The sequence below is a fragment of the Oryctolagus cuniculus genome, chromosome 5 (assembly GCF_964237555.1).
Source record: "Oryctolagus cuniculus chromosome 5, mOryCun1.1, whole genome shotgun sequence".
Lineage (NCBI taxonomy): Eukaryota > Metazoa > Chordata > Mammalia > Lagomorpha > Leporidae > Oryctolagus > Oryctolagus cuniculus.
This window is the reverse complement of record NC_091436.1, coordinates 139223875-139236128: the sequence shown is the minus strand read 5'-3', so window position 1 is coordinate 139236128 and position 12254 is coordinate 139223875. Positions and strand designations below refer to the sequence as shown.

Sequence of the window (12254 nt, the reverse complement as noted above, 5' to 3'; positions counted from 1 at the left end):
ACTCACTCCCCAGATGCAATAGCCAGGGCTGGGCCAGGCCAAAGCCAAGAGCCCAAACCTCAACCTGGGTTTCCTATGTGGCGGCCCAGTGCTTGACCCATCCTCCATGCCTCCAAGGGTGCACACCAGGAGGAGGTGGACTGATGGCAAGAAGTAGGCACCCCAACAGGCATGGCACTCCTCCTGCCCTCCCTCTGCCCCTCCCAGCTCGGGGAGCCCCTGTTCTATTCTCCACGTCCAGGGCCTCAGCTTTTCAGACGCCACAGGGAGTGAGCTCAGGGGGGCTTTGTCTCTGTTCCGGGCTTATTCAGTGACACCATGAGCCCCAGGTTCATCCTCCTCACTGCAAACCTCAGGATTCTTCCTCCTAACCGGCTCAGCAGTGCCCCGCTGTGGACACACTCCCTGCTCTGTCTCCTCCACCCTGGCCCTGGGTTGATTACGTGTTCTTTATCCTGAACAGGGCTGCAGTGAACACGGGGTGCAGACATCTCCTTCTCTCCGGGCCTCCCTTCCTGCGGCTGTGTGCCCAGTACTGGCATATCTGGTCATGCCGTGGCTCTGTTTTTAATGATTCAGAAAGACTCTAGTTTTAATTCTTAAGGTCTTCCACACTACTTTTCATAAGGCCACTCGCCATGTGAGTATCCAGTTTTCCCCTCACCATGTTGGAGAATTGTCCTTTCTTCAGTGTGTGTTTTGGTATCTTTGTGCAAAGTCAGTTTGCTGTAAATTGAAGGATATTTTTTCTGGGCTTCCTATTATTTTCTGTGTCTATGTTTCTGTGTCTCATGCCAGTACCATTCTGTCCTGGTTATTATAACTTAGTAGCATGTTTCTTTATTTTTTTTTAAAGATTTCTTTATTTATTTGAAAATCAGAGTTACAGAGAGAGAGAGAGAGAGCAAGCGCGCAAATAGAGAGGTCTTCCATCCGATGGTTCACCCCCAACTGGCCACAATGGCTGGAGCTGCACCAATCCGAAGCCAGGAGCCAGAACTTCTTCTGGGTCTCCCATGCATGTGCAGGGCCCAAGCACTTGGGCCATCCTCTACTGCTTTCCTAGGCCATAGCAGAGAGCTGTATCGGAAATGGAGCTGCCAGGTCTTGAACCGGCACTCATATGGGACGCCGACGCTTCAGGCCAGGGCGTTAATCCGCTGTGCCACAGCGCTGTCCCCAGTAGTATGTTTCTTTTAAAATGATTATTTATGGCCGGTGCCGGGGCTCACTAGGCTAATCCTCCGCCTTGCGGCGCCGGCACACTGGGTTCTAGTCCCGGTTGGGGCGCCGGATTCTGTCCCGGTTGCCCCTCTTCCAGGCCAGCTCTCTGCTGTGGCCCGGGAGTGCAGTGGAGGATGGCCCAGGTGCTTGGGCCCTGCACCCCATGGGAGACCAGGATAAGTACCTGGCTCCTGCCATTGGATCAGCGCGGTGCGCTGGTCGCAGCACGCCGGCCGCGGCAGCCATTGGAGGGTGAACCAATGGCAAAAGGAAGACCTTTCTCTCTGTCTGTCTCTCTCACTCTCCACTCTGCCTGTCAAAAAAAAATTTAAAAAATGATTATTTATGTGGCCAACATTGTGGCATTGCGGTTTAAGCCACTGCCTATAGTGCCAGCATCCCATGTGGGTAATGGGTCGAGTCCTGGCTGCTCCACTTCTGATCCAGCCCCCTGCTAATGCACAGGGAAAGCAGCAGACCTTGGCCAGAGTCCTTGGGCCCTGCACCCACGTGGGAGACCTGGAAGAAGCTTCTGGCTTCTGGCTTCGGAGCAGCCTAATTCTTGCTGTTATGGCCAACTGGGGAGTGAACCAGAGGATGGAAGACTTCTCTCTTTGTCTGCAATTCTGCCTCTCAAATAAATATAGAAACCTTTTTTTTTTTTTTAAGTAAAGAAAATCCAGTGCCTTTGGCTTAGGGTGCAGGCACGTCTGCAAAAGCACTGGGAGTTGACAGAATGCACTGCCCCCACCCATCACGCTGCCTGCCAGGAGCCCAGCTGGGGGGCGAGGCCTCCTCGGGAGCCTCGGGCTGACTGGGAACCCGACTCACTCCCATTTTCCAGCAGGTTGGCAGTGGACCACCTAGCACATCCGCAGCCCAGGAGAGGGGCACAGTCACAACTGAGAGAGGCTCAGATTTGTATGTGCACCAATTATACATTGGAAACTCAGGGAATCAGGGAGAGCACTGTGGGCGGGGACAGCAACACTCAGTCCCTGCCAGAGGCTCCGCCTCCCAGTGTAGGCCTGCTCAGGAACTTCTCAGTTCCTAATCCCGAAGGGGAGGCCAAGGCGCGGCCTGGGGGTCCTGGTCCAGGTCTTGCTGAGAGTGTGGCCTGGGGACCACAGCGGCAGCACACCCTGCACACAGGCAGACCTGCTCCCCCCAGACTGTCTGAATCCTCCTGGTGTCCCGGGGGCTCCTGCCCAGCAAGTCCCGGCCCCCTGGTGCAGGACGCGGACCCAGACCCACAGCTGGCTCTGCGGTGCACTTGCTCCCATCACTGACACTGAGGGCCAGGGCGGGGCCCGGGCCCTTTCTCTTCCCAGCCGCCCCCTCCCTCGGTGACTGCGTCTCTACTCAGGACTGCAAACCCCATCCACATGGTGCCCCTCCCTATCTACTTCTCCAGCCCAGACATTTCTCCTAACTCCATCCCGCGGCCCAGCTGCCAGCCCCACAGTGTCAGCCACATTCCCAGCAGACACCTGGGCTCCGGGCACCTGCATGGACGCCTGGGCCGTCCCCTCCTCAGATGCCCCGCCCACTGTCGCCGCCTCTCCTGCTGCCAGGAACTCCTTGACCGCCCTCTCTCAGCCCCTGGTGCCGTCCACGAGGCAGCGCCATGAGTCCATCTTCAGAAGGAGCCGGAAGCTCCTCTCCCACTCCTCCCACCCCGCCCCAGCGCAGTAGCCACGTCCCCAGCCTGGGCTCTGCCTGGTCTCCTGACATCCTCCCTGCAGCCTTGCTGGCCTCTGCGCCCCACCCTCCCCCAGCAGCCACTTGGTCCTGTAAGGGAGCAGCTGAGCCACGCCCCTTCCTGCTCAGAGCTCTCCCAGCTCCCAGCTCACTTAGAGCAAGGGCAACACCCTGCCAGTGTGCACACGGCCTCTGTACCAGTCGTGCCCCTGACCCAGCCTTCACGACCCCCTGCTCCTTGTTCCTGTAGTGTAGACACTACACTATACTCCCACATACATGCACGCACACATACAGACATAGACACACAGATACACACACATACACACATACCTGCCCCAGGACATTTGCACTGGAGGTTCCCTGCCTACTAAGGACCTGCCCCAAATGGCTTTGCAGATGACTCCTCATGTCCCTCAAATGTCTTCAAGGCCACTGTCTCAGTGGGGTTCTCCCTGCCCCCAACCCCTGCAAGGCAGCCACTTTCTCTCTCCCTCACACCCTCTCTGCACTCCTTCCCCTCCACACTAACCTCCTACCCTGAGCGCTTTCCCATTGCTCTTTCCAGAGCCCATCAGCTGCCTCCTCCCTGGAATGCAGGCTCCACAGGGCCAGCAGCTTCTGCCTCCCTCAGGGCTGCAGCTCGGGTGTCATGGGCGGGGCCCCCAGCACACAGCACCTGCAGTGGAGCTCCGCCCCCTTCCTGCTGCTGCTTTATCAATGGAGCCCAGGTCAGCTGCAGCCTGAGGCAGCCAAGGAAATGAAAAATAAATGAACGCGGGAAAGATGGGGGCTGTGGCTGGGCACAAGCCTGAGCTCAGGCTGCCCGGGTGCAGGAAGCCGTCCCTGCTGCGGGTCCCAGGAACAGGACCTCCTGGGGCTGGGGCTGACTCCCTGTGAGCACAGGCGGGGGAGGGGCAGAGCTTCCACTAGAGACAAGGATGAGGCAGGGACCCGGGTGAGGAGCGACCACAGCGCCCGGATGGACTCGGCACCCAGGACACAGCACTGTCCTCACTCAGTGCCTCCCGGCCCCTCCCAGCCCCACCTGCAGCACACTCAGCACAGCAAGCACACGGGTTCTGGAAGGTTCTAGCACTTCTATTTATTCCTATTTATTTCCTCTCTCAAATTTTAGGAATCTCCTCATTTAATTAACTCACCCAAACCTCATGACAGAATTGGAAAAATAAATCAGTGTTCAGACTGAATGGGGAAGGAGCTGCAGCGCAGTGCACGGGACCTGAGACAGGACGGAGACGCCCACACGGGCAGGGCGGGCCAGGTTCCCCTCCTCACACTGTGCCTGCTGCCCACGAGCTCAAGGTGAGCGGGGCTCTGAGGACAAAGTCGGGGCCTGCACAAATCTGCATCGCTCAGTCCCACACAGGCCGCTGTGTTCTGAGAGTCCCGAATCCTCCTCCCCATTCTTTCCTGGGGACAGGAAAATGAAAACAGAGGTGCAGTGCACCTGGGGAGCCTCAGCATCCCAGAATTTGTCCCAGCTACAAATCAGGGAGACACCCTAGCCTCCTGGTCCCTATCACTGCCCCAGCTGTGAATCAGGCAGCCCCGGGCACTCCCCGAATCAGGGACCCCCTGTCTCTCGGTATCTGGGATCCTCTTCCGCTGCTCCAGCCCACATCCCTCAGCCCTTTGTCCATCCGCTCCACTCAACTCCCTCCTGTCTCCCTCCTCCCCGGCACAGGCTCCCTAGACCCCAGCATCACTCTGGAGCCCCGAGCTCCTCTCCCCCGAGGCTGCTCACGTCCGTTCTTCACCGTAACAAAATTCTTCTTTCTTGGCTCAGCGTGGTCTTGGTAGTCGTTCTTGGTCATGTTTGAAAACCCTGACACTGTCACGCTATAGAAAAATGCAGGTAACAAGTTCAGATGAGCAGTGCACACAGGGACATGAGCAGCCACCACCCACATGGCCCATTCAAGGAATCCCCAGAGCCCATGGTGTCCCCTCTGCCCCACCCCCTACCCAAGGAGGCTTCCAGGTCTCAGCTTTCACAGCCAGAAGAATCAGAGACTTAAGGCAATGCCACCTCCTGGGGTGAACAAATCAGGACTCCGTGAGGTCCACAGGGGGCGTGGCTGAGGGGGGAGCGTGGGGTGGGCGGGCAGCGTCTCCATGGGCTTCTCACTGTGGCAAGGGTCGCGGTGACCCCCACCCAGCATCACACGCCAGAACTTAGCAGCCGGAGTGTATCTCCCTCCTCTCCCATCTGTGAGAAGAAAACACCTTGTGAGAGCCAGGGAGGAGGCAGGGCCTGAGCACCCACCTCGAGGAAGCCCAGAGCACTGGCTCATCCTACAGAAGCTTCCAGAACTGTGGCTGTGGGACAGGAGACCCCGCCCCTGGAGCCCTGTCCTCAGCTGGGGCCGCCCCCTGCTCTGTGGCTGCTGGCACTCAGCTCCCATCACCAGCACCAGCCCAGGAAAGATTCGTCCTTCTCTTCCCTGTGCTTTACAGAGAGCCCACACAGGGCCCGGCCTGGGTGTGCAGATGGGTGTGGACTGTGCATCCCAGGAACAGGGCCCGGGGCCTTCTCCCTGGGACAGGAAGTCCCCCAGGGGACAGGAGACTCAGACCCCACCCTCCCCTCTCCTTCCTGAGCTCTGCCTCCTCCTTGTCCTCATCCACCTCATCACAACAGGGACCATAGCTCCCAGGATCAGAACTCCAGCAACAATTCCCACTATGAGCGCGGTGGACTGAGCAGGAGGCTCTGAGAAGGGAAGCGGAGGTGGGGACTCTGACCCCAGGGCTCAGCCCTGCCCCTGCTGAAGGCCCCAGCAGGGCTCTGCCCTCCCCACAGAGCCCCCGCCGCCCTGCCCTCCTCACCCCATCTCAGGGTGAGGGGCTCGGGCAGCCCCTCGTGCTGCACACGGCACGTGTATCTCTGCTCCTCCCCAGAAGGCACCACCACAGCCGCCCACTTCTGGAAGGTTCCGTCGCCCCCAGGCCTGGTCTCCACAAGCTCCGTGTCCTGGGTCTGGTCCTCCCCATCCCGCTGCCAGGTCAGTGAGATCTCCGCGGGGTAGAAGCCCAGGGCCCAGCACCTCAGGGTGGCCTCCTTGTCAGAGGCGGGGTGGTGGGTCACGTGGGCTTTGGGCGGGTCTGAGGGAAAGATTTGGAAAGTTCAGGCACTTTGTGATCTCCATGGGACACGGGAGCAGCACTCACGGGACCATCCTGAGAACCGAGGGGACGACGGAGTAGGGGAGGGTGTGCAGAACCCAGACCCTGCCTGCACACAGGCATCGGGATGACGGATTCTTTGGATATTTCTAGAATCAGAGCGCCCAGGCTAGGAGTCTTCAGATGTCTTACAGGGATGAAAGGGATTTCAGTCTTGACCTGAGAGGAGGCAGAGACTCGAAACCTCCCCACGCAGCAGGCTCACAGAACCCTGCCAGAGTCCAGGGCACCCCTGAGGTGACTTCTGGAATCTTTTGTCCCAAATCCTGACAGCCCGGGGTCCCTCTACTGCCCTGATATAATGGCGGGCACCAAATCAAGGAGGACCTTTCCGCGCGCCCCCCACCCCCCACCCCAAGGAGAAGAGATTAGGCCTGGGTCTGATTTCCTCCTCTCCTCCCCAGCCCCTGCCCCAGGGGAGGTCGGCGAGCGCGGCCCCTCCCAGCCTTGCGAACCTCCGCGCTGCAGTGTCTCCTTCCCCATCTCCAGGTATCTGCGCAGCCACTCCACGCACGTGCCCTCCAGGTAGGCCCTGTCTTGTTCAGCCGCACCTGCCGCCTCCCACTTGCGCCGGGTGATCTGAGCCGCGGTATCCGCCGCGGTCCAGGAGCGCAGGTCCTCATTCAGGGCGATGTAGTCAGCGCCATCATAGGCGTCCTGCTGGTACCCGCGGAGGAAGCGTCCGTCCGCCCCGACCTCGCAGCCATACATCCTCTGGATGGTGTGAGACCCTGGCCCCGCCCCGCGGTCAGCCCTGGCCACGGAGCTCCGCCCCCGCCCTCACCCAACCACTGGAATTTCGGCCCAAACCGAAAATGAAACCCATGAGTGTCCCGTGGGCTCCTCCAGGCCGAGGGTCGCCGCGGGGAGCGCAGTCTGGGGGACCTCGGACCCGGAGACTCGGAGCCCCCTGGGCACCACGCGGGGAGGGGTCGCGAGGTGCGATCGGGCCCGGGTCACTCACCGGCCGCGTTCTGGCTGTAGTAGCCGCGCAGGGTGTTCAGGTCCACGCGGTAGGTCTGAGCGTTGTCCTTGTAGATCTGCGTGTTCCGGTCCCAGTACCCCGGGTCCACCTGCCGCATCCACGCCGCCCGCGGCTCCTCCCTCGGGTTCTCGGCGTCGCTGTCGAAGCGCACGAACTGCGTGTCGTCCAAGTAGCCCACGGAGATGAAGCGCGGCTCCCCCAGGCCGGGCCGGGACACGGCGGTTTCGAAGTATAACATGGAGTGCGAGCCTGCGGGCGGGAGCGACTGAGAACTGTCCGACGCAGGCCCGCAGCGGGACGCCCGGGTCTGAGGTGGGTGGGACCGGGCGGGGAGGAAGGGGAGAGGGTGTCGAGAAACGGAAAAGGGAAGGCGAGGGGGGTGTGGGACCGGCGCGGTCGAGGTGGGGGCATCTGGGCCAGGGGCTCATGAGACGCCCCTCCCACGGGGTGCCCGCTGCGCGGTCCCCACGTTCCTGCCCCACAGAGGACGTCTCCATCCGGACCCCGCACTCACCCTCCCGGGTCTCGGTCAGCACCAGGGCCCCCGGGAGCAGCAGGAGGAGTGTCCGAGGCGCCAGGGACTTCATCATAGGGTTCTGGGGGGAAATCAGTTCCCATAGCTCCATGCATAAGTATCACACGGATCTGGCGGCGCTGATTGGCTCCTCTGGAAACCGGATGCCCAATGGGAGTGAGGCCTGGCATCGCGTCATGAGTCTCCAGGCTTAAAAACCCGACCCAGGTAGTGAAAGGAGAAGTGTAACTCAGGGACAAGGGGACTCACCCACGCTGCTCGGCTTCCCCAGCCCAGACCCTGCCCTGGGACCCAGACCCTGAGCGCCACGCCAGGACCTGGACTCTGCCCCGACCCCTGTGCTCCCGAGCCCCGCGCTGCGTGATGTCGGCTCCCCGAGGCCGGGCAGCCTCTGTCTGAGGAACCCGGAGAGCCCCAGGCCCTCCCTTCCTTCCCGGATCCCTGTCCCTGAGCTGTGCCTGCTCCTTACCTGTCCCCTGGACTCTTCTAGAGGAAAACTCACCTCCAGGGACCTTGCTGGGGGAAGTGAGGGGCCTGGGGAGGGCGGGAGGAGCGGCAGTGGTTTCATCCTCAGTTCCCAGGGAGGGGGCCACTGTGTGTGAGAGCCCCAGAGAGAGGAACCCGCCAAGCCCGGTCCTGTGGTTTATCAGCCATGTCTGCAGCACGCACTTCCCCACCTGACTGATCAGGACCCCGGTCTGTGACAGAGCGCACCACGGCCCCATCACATCTAAAAGTGTCCAACAGTGATGCCCCCAGAGCCCCAGGTCTGCTTTCCCAGATAACTTGGCTGTGCCCTGGTGACAGTCACCTCCCTCCAGCCCTGAGCCTGTCTGTGGGAGTGCAGCACAGCTCAGCACCGGCTCCCTCCGCATCCACCAGATGTGGTCCAGGACCCCAGGGATGTCTGACCCTGGGCAGTCCTGAGCTCTGCCCTGCACGCACCTGTGATGAAGTTTAGCTGATGAATCAAGAACAGGAAGAGGTGAACAACAGCACTGATAGCGTGGAGCTGTTCCCACCACGAGCTGTGAGAAGTCCCGTGTGACTGTGGTCTCTGAGAGGTCTCCGTGCTGTGTCCCCTCCTCTGTGACAGTGTGAGGAGCCTGTGTGATGCCATGGAGGGAGGTGGGTGACAGACACTCTGATGTAGTGCTAGGCTGTCAGGTAAGGGGGCTGACACAGACCTGGGACACCTCCAGAGCCATGTGACCCGCGGGAGGCCTGCTGGTGACTAAAGGGGTGTAGGGGATGTAGCAGGGATGGGCTGGACCCAGACATGATTGACACCCCAGGTGGGAGGGACCAGTCAGGAGATTCCATCACTCCCTCAGGAGGGCCCAGGAGGGGGTGTGGAGGTCAGGTTAGTCTCTGCCTAGGACGCCCCATTCCACAGCAGAGGGTTGGGTCTGAGTCTGGCTACTCTGCTGTGATCCAGCTTCCTGCACATGCAGCCTGGGAGGCAGCAGGTGATGGCTCAGGGACTGGGTCCCTCCCACCCCATGGGAGACCCAGAGGGAGCTCCAGGTTCCTGGCTCCAGTCTGGCCCAGCCTGGCTTTGTAGGCCCTTGAGAAGTGAATCTGAGGACAGAAGATCTCTGTCCATAGCTTGTCACTCTGCCTTTAAGGATATTAGTACATCAAGAAATAGAAAGGGCATACAGTTTAAAACTTATGTAGTGTTTATTTCTGAAATTTTCCATTTAGTATGTTTATCACATAATAAAATGATTCAGTAGATGAAGAAAGCTTAGTTTAAGAATGGGGGAGGCACGATGCTGAGCAAAAGTCATTTTTTTCTTAGTGTTTAAACAATTTGTTCCTTAGTGTTTCATCTAGAAGCATCTACACATTTCAATCACCGCAAGATTGCCACTGTTTAATGGCAATTTTTTAAAAATGTGAACCAATATTCTTGCTTTACTAATACTCAGAGCAATGATACCAACTTAGCATTCTCTTTGGATTGGAAAACTTGCTTGAAAGTTACTTCATTCTTTTTCTTTTTCAAAAGTGCATCTCGTAGTGCCAGTTGCTTTTCGTGGAAGGAACACTTGTTTTTGGACTGGACATTCTGGCTATAACACCTCATCAGAAAGTTCTGCTTTTTCTTCTCTTTATTTGTGGAACTAGCGAATGGGTTCATTTTGGTTTTCTTTCTCACAAATTCCTTTCAGTCTGTTTTCCCAGCCATTGCAGTCACCAACCTTGTCTCTTTGTCAGACTTTGGCTTTTTATGAATGCGTCAATATCCCGAAGGGACAGTAACTCGCCCCTGCGTTCCTCGTCACTCTCTCTCTCAATATATTTCCTCTTCTCAGCTTTCCCAGGGGCAGCGTCCAGTTCTTTCCTCACCTGGGCAATGCGGATCTTCTGGAAGTCTTCCTGAGTCAAAACCCAGCTGGTGCTGAGGCGGCAGCTTTGGCTTTGCGCTCCTCCATGGGCGTGCTGTTCAGCTCCCGGGCGCTTTCTTGCTGTTCTTCGTCGGAAGAGTGGTGCGCATCAACCATTCCCCATCAGCATCCTCCTGGTCCTCCTCACTGAGACTGGTGCCTTCCCACCCATCTTCGTCATTTTCAGCATTCTCTTCTTTCTCAACTTCCAAGACTTCTGCTCCTGGAATATAATCTTTAGCATCTAATTCTCCATATTCCTGTGCTCGCGCCTCTGTGGAGGCCTCCGTAGGCTTACCCCGGAATTTCTTCTGCAACATCTGTGGGTTCAGGTTGCGGAAGAGCTGAATCAAAGTTCTAGCAGCCATCATCACATTCTTATCTTTGTGTGTTTTCAACTGAGCCAAGTCTTGGAGGTGAACAACAGCTAGAGGCTAGAGGACACCGAGCTGTTACCTCTTTGATAGCATTGATGCCTACGGTCAGGATTTCCCCAGAGTTCTTGTTGGTAACAAAGTTGTTGGCCACCGTCATGAGCAACGACTGAATGATCTCTGGGGGCACCAGGTGATGAGAAGCTTGTGCAGCAAACAGAAGGATCTTCGTTACTTCTCTGGTGGGGCTGTAGGAAGCTTTGCACAAAGGGATAGATGTTGAAGAGGAAAAGCTCATGGAGTCCCACCAATCTGGAGATGAGGTCATGAGCATCATCTTCACCTCAGGCCTCTCCTGAGAGCTCTCCGGCTCCTTGAGTAGTTTTTCTGCAAAGTCTTGGGGATCATGAATCGAGTGAATAGCTGAAAAGTTAAACACCTCTGGTTTTTTCTTCTTTTTTTGTTTCTTGAGCACTTTCATTGCCTTTTCCAACCTTTTCTTGTTCTTGGAGCTCTTCTTCCCTGTGGCATACTGCACTAGCAGGTCTCTGGCTGTTGGCCCTTCATCCTCAGATTCTGAGTCACTGTCCTGTTTCTCATCTTCATCTTTTCCGAGGAAGAATGTCAAAGCAGCAACCAGTATCTCGGTGACCTTAGAGAAACATGCAGTCGTGATAACATTGACGGTTTGGGCATCATTCCAGATGTTCCTTCTAGAGCGTTCGATCATCACATCCAAAGATATCTTGGCTGCTGTCGCATTGCTGTCTCTTCACATGGTGTACATGAAATTCTGCAAGACTATATTCACTTTGTTGTTCTTGTGTTTTGCATTTATATTCTTGATGTCAGTCACAATATGTGCATATAAAAGTCTTTCGTAGCAGTTTGTAGTGGCAACGCAGAAGTTCAAAGAAGAGCCCTAGTAAGCCTGATGAGTCAATGAGATTCTTATTTCTCAGCAGGACCAAAGCTTTGCAAAATATCATTCGGAGATCTGGGTCCAAGACAGTATGATTGCAGGAGAGAAGATCTTTCAGCTCTTGAGGAAAGTTGAGGAAATGCTCCGGGTAGCAGTGGCCAATCTGCGCCATAAACATCACCAGCTCTGCTAGTTCTCTGCTGGGTTTATTTGGATGTAATTTGAAAATCTCCACAATAAATTGTACACAAGTGCTCATGCATTCAGTTGTTTATTTTTGTATTTGAGAGTGAAAGATTAAATGGGGGAGACAGAGAGAGAGAGAGAGAGAGAGAACTCTCATCTGGCTGGGCTGAAGAGGAGCAGATGAAATCCAGCCCAGGACTGCAGTGAGGGGGCAGGAGCCCAGTCCCTTGAGCCTGTGTCACTGCTCCCGGGGTCTGCGTGGGCAGGAGGCTGGAGTCAGGAGCAGCAGCCACTCAGCCCGGGCATCTGCTATGGAGTGCGGGTGTCTCTGCTGCAAGGCTAATGCCCACCTGCTGCCATTTGTATGAATTGTCTCCATCCAAGCCTTGCACAGATTTTATTGGGGCACTGGTGTTAGTATTTAACTTGATTCACACAAGGAAACAACTAGATTTTTATCAGCCCCACAGATGCATGAAATTCTAAATGCTTCCAGCTGGCATTGTGGCACAGCAGGTTAAGCCTCTGTCCATCTGGGTCCCATATGGGCACTGGTTTGAGTCCTGGCTGCTCCACTTCCCACTCAGCTCCCTGCTAATGCACCTGGGAAAGCAGCGGAGATGACCCAAGTGCTTGGGCCCCCGCACCCCTATGGGAGACCAGGAAGAAGCTCTGGGCACTTAGCTCTGGCCTGGCCCAGCCCCAGCCTTTGCAACCATTTGGG

General features: G+C 57.0%; 1 protein-coding gene, 1 long non-coding RNA gene and 1 pseudogene across 2 annotated transcripts; all 3 read right to left on the bottom strand.

The window, feature by feature from the left end:
* Positions 1-4740: 4740 nt before the first annotated feature.
* On the bottom strand, positions 4741-5045 carry LOC138849688 (uncharacterized). Its single transcript, XR_011388736.1, has 2 exons — positions 4915-5045; positions 4741-4788 (listed from the first exon to the last, which is right to left on the bottom strand). It is a non-coding gene; the product is annotated as an uncharacterized lncRNA (long non-coding RNA).
* A 459-nt stretch (positions 5046-5504) lies between these two features.
* On the bottom strand, positions 5505-7781 carry LOC138849685 (RLA class I histocompatibility antigen, alpha chain 11/11-like). The gene is made up of 5 exons (XM_070074291.1): positions 7635-7781; positions 7100-7369; positions 6591-6866; positions 5779-6054; positions 5505-5662 (listed from the first exon to the last, which is right to left on the bottom strand). The coding sequence occupies exons 1-5, from the start codon at positions 7744-7746 to the stop codon at positions 5520-5522; spliced, it is 1077 nt and encodes a 358-aa protein (XP_069930392.1). The 5' UTR covers positions 7747-7781; the 3' UTR covers positions 5505-5519.
* A 1979-nt stretch (positions 7782-9760) lies between these two features.
* LOC138843161 (protein SDA1 homolog pseudogene) lies at positions 9761-11603 on the bottom strand (annotated as a pseudogene).
* Between the last annotated feature and the right edge of the window lie 651 nt (positions 11604-12254).

Coding starts and splice junctions, on each gene's coding strand:
- LOC138849685 (XM_070074291.1), bottom strand. CDS start 7,746: ATGGAGCTATGGGAACTGATTTCCCCCCAGAACCCTATGATGAAGTCC. Junction 7,370..7,634: donor GCTGACCGAGACCCGGGAGG/GTGAGTGCGGGG, acceptor TCCCGCCCGCAG/GCTCGCACTCCATGTTATAC. Junction 5,663..5,778: donor GCCCCTCACCCTGAGATGGG/GTGAGGAGGGCA, acceptor TTCCCTTCTCAG/AGCCTCCTGCTCAGTCCACC.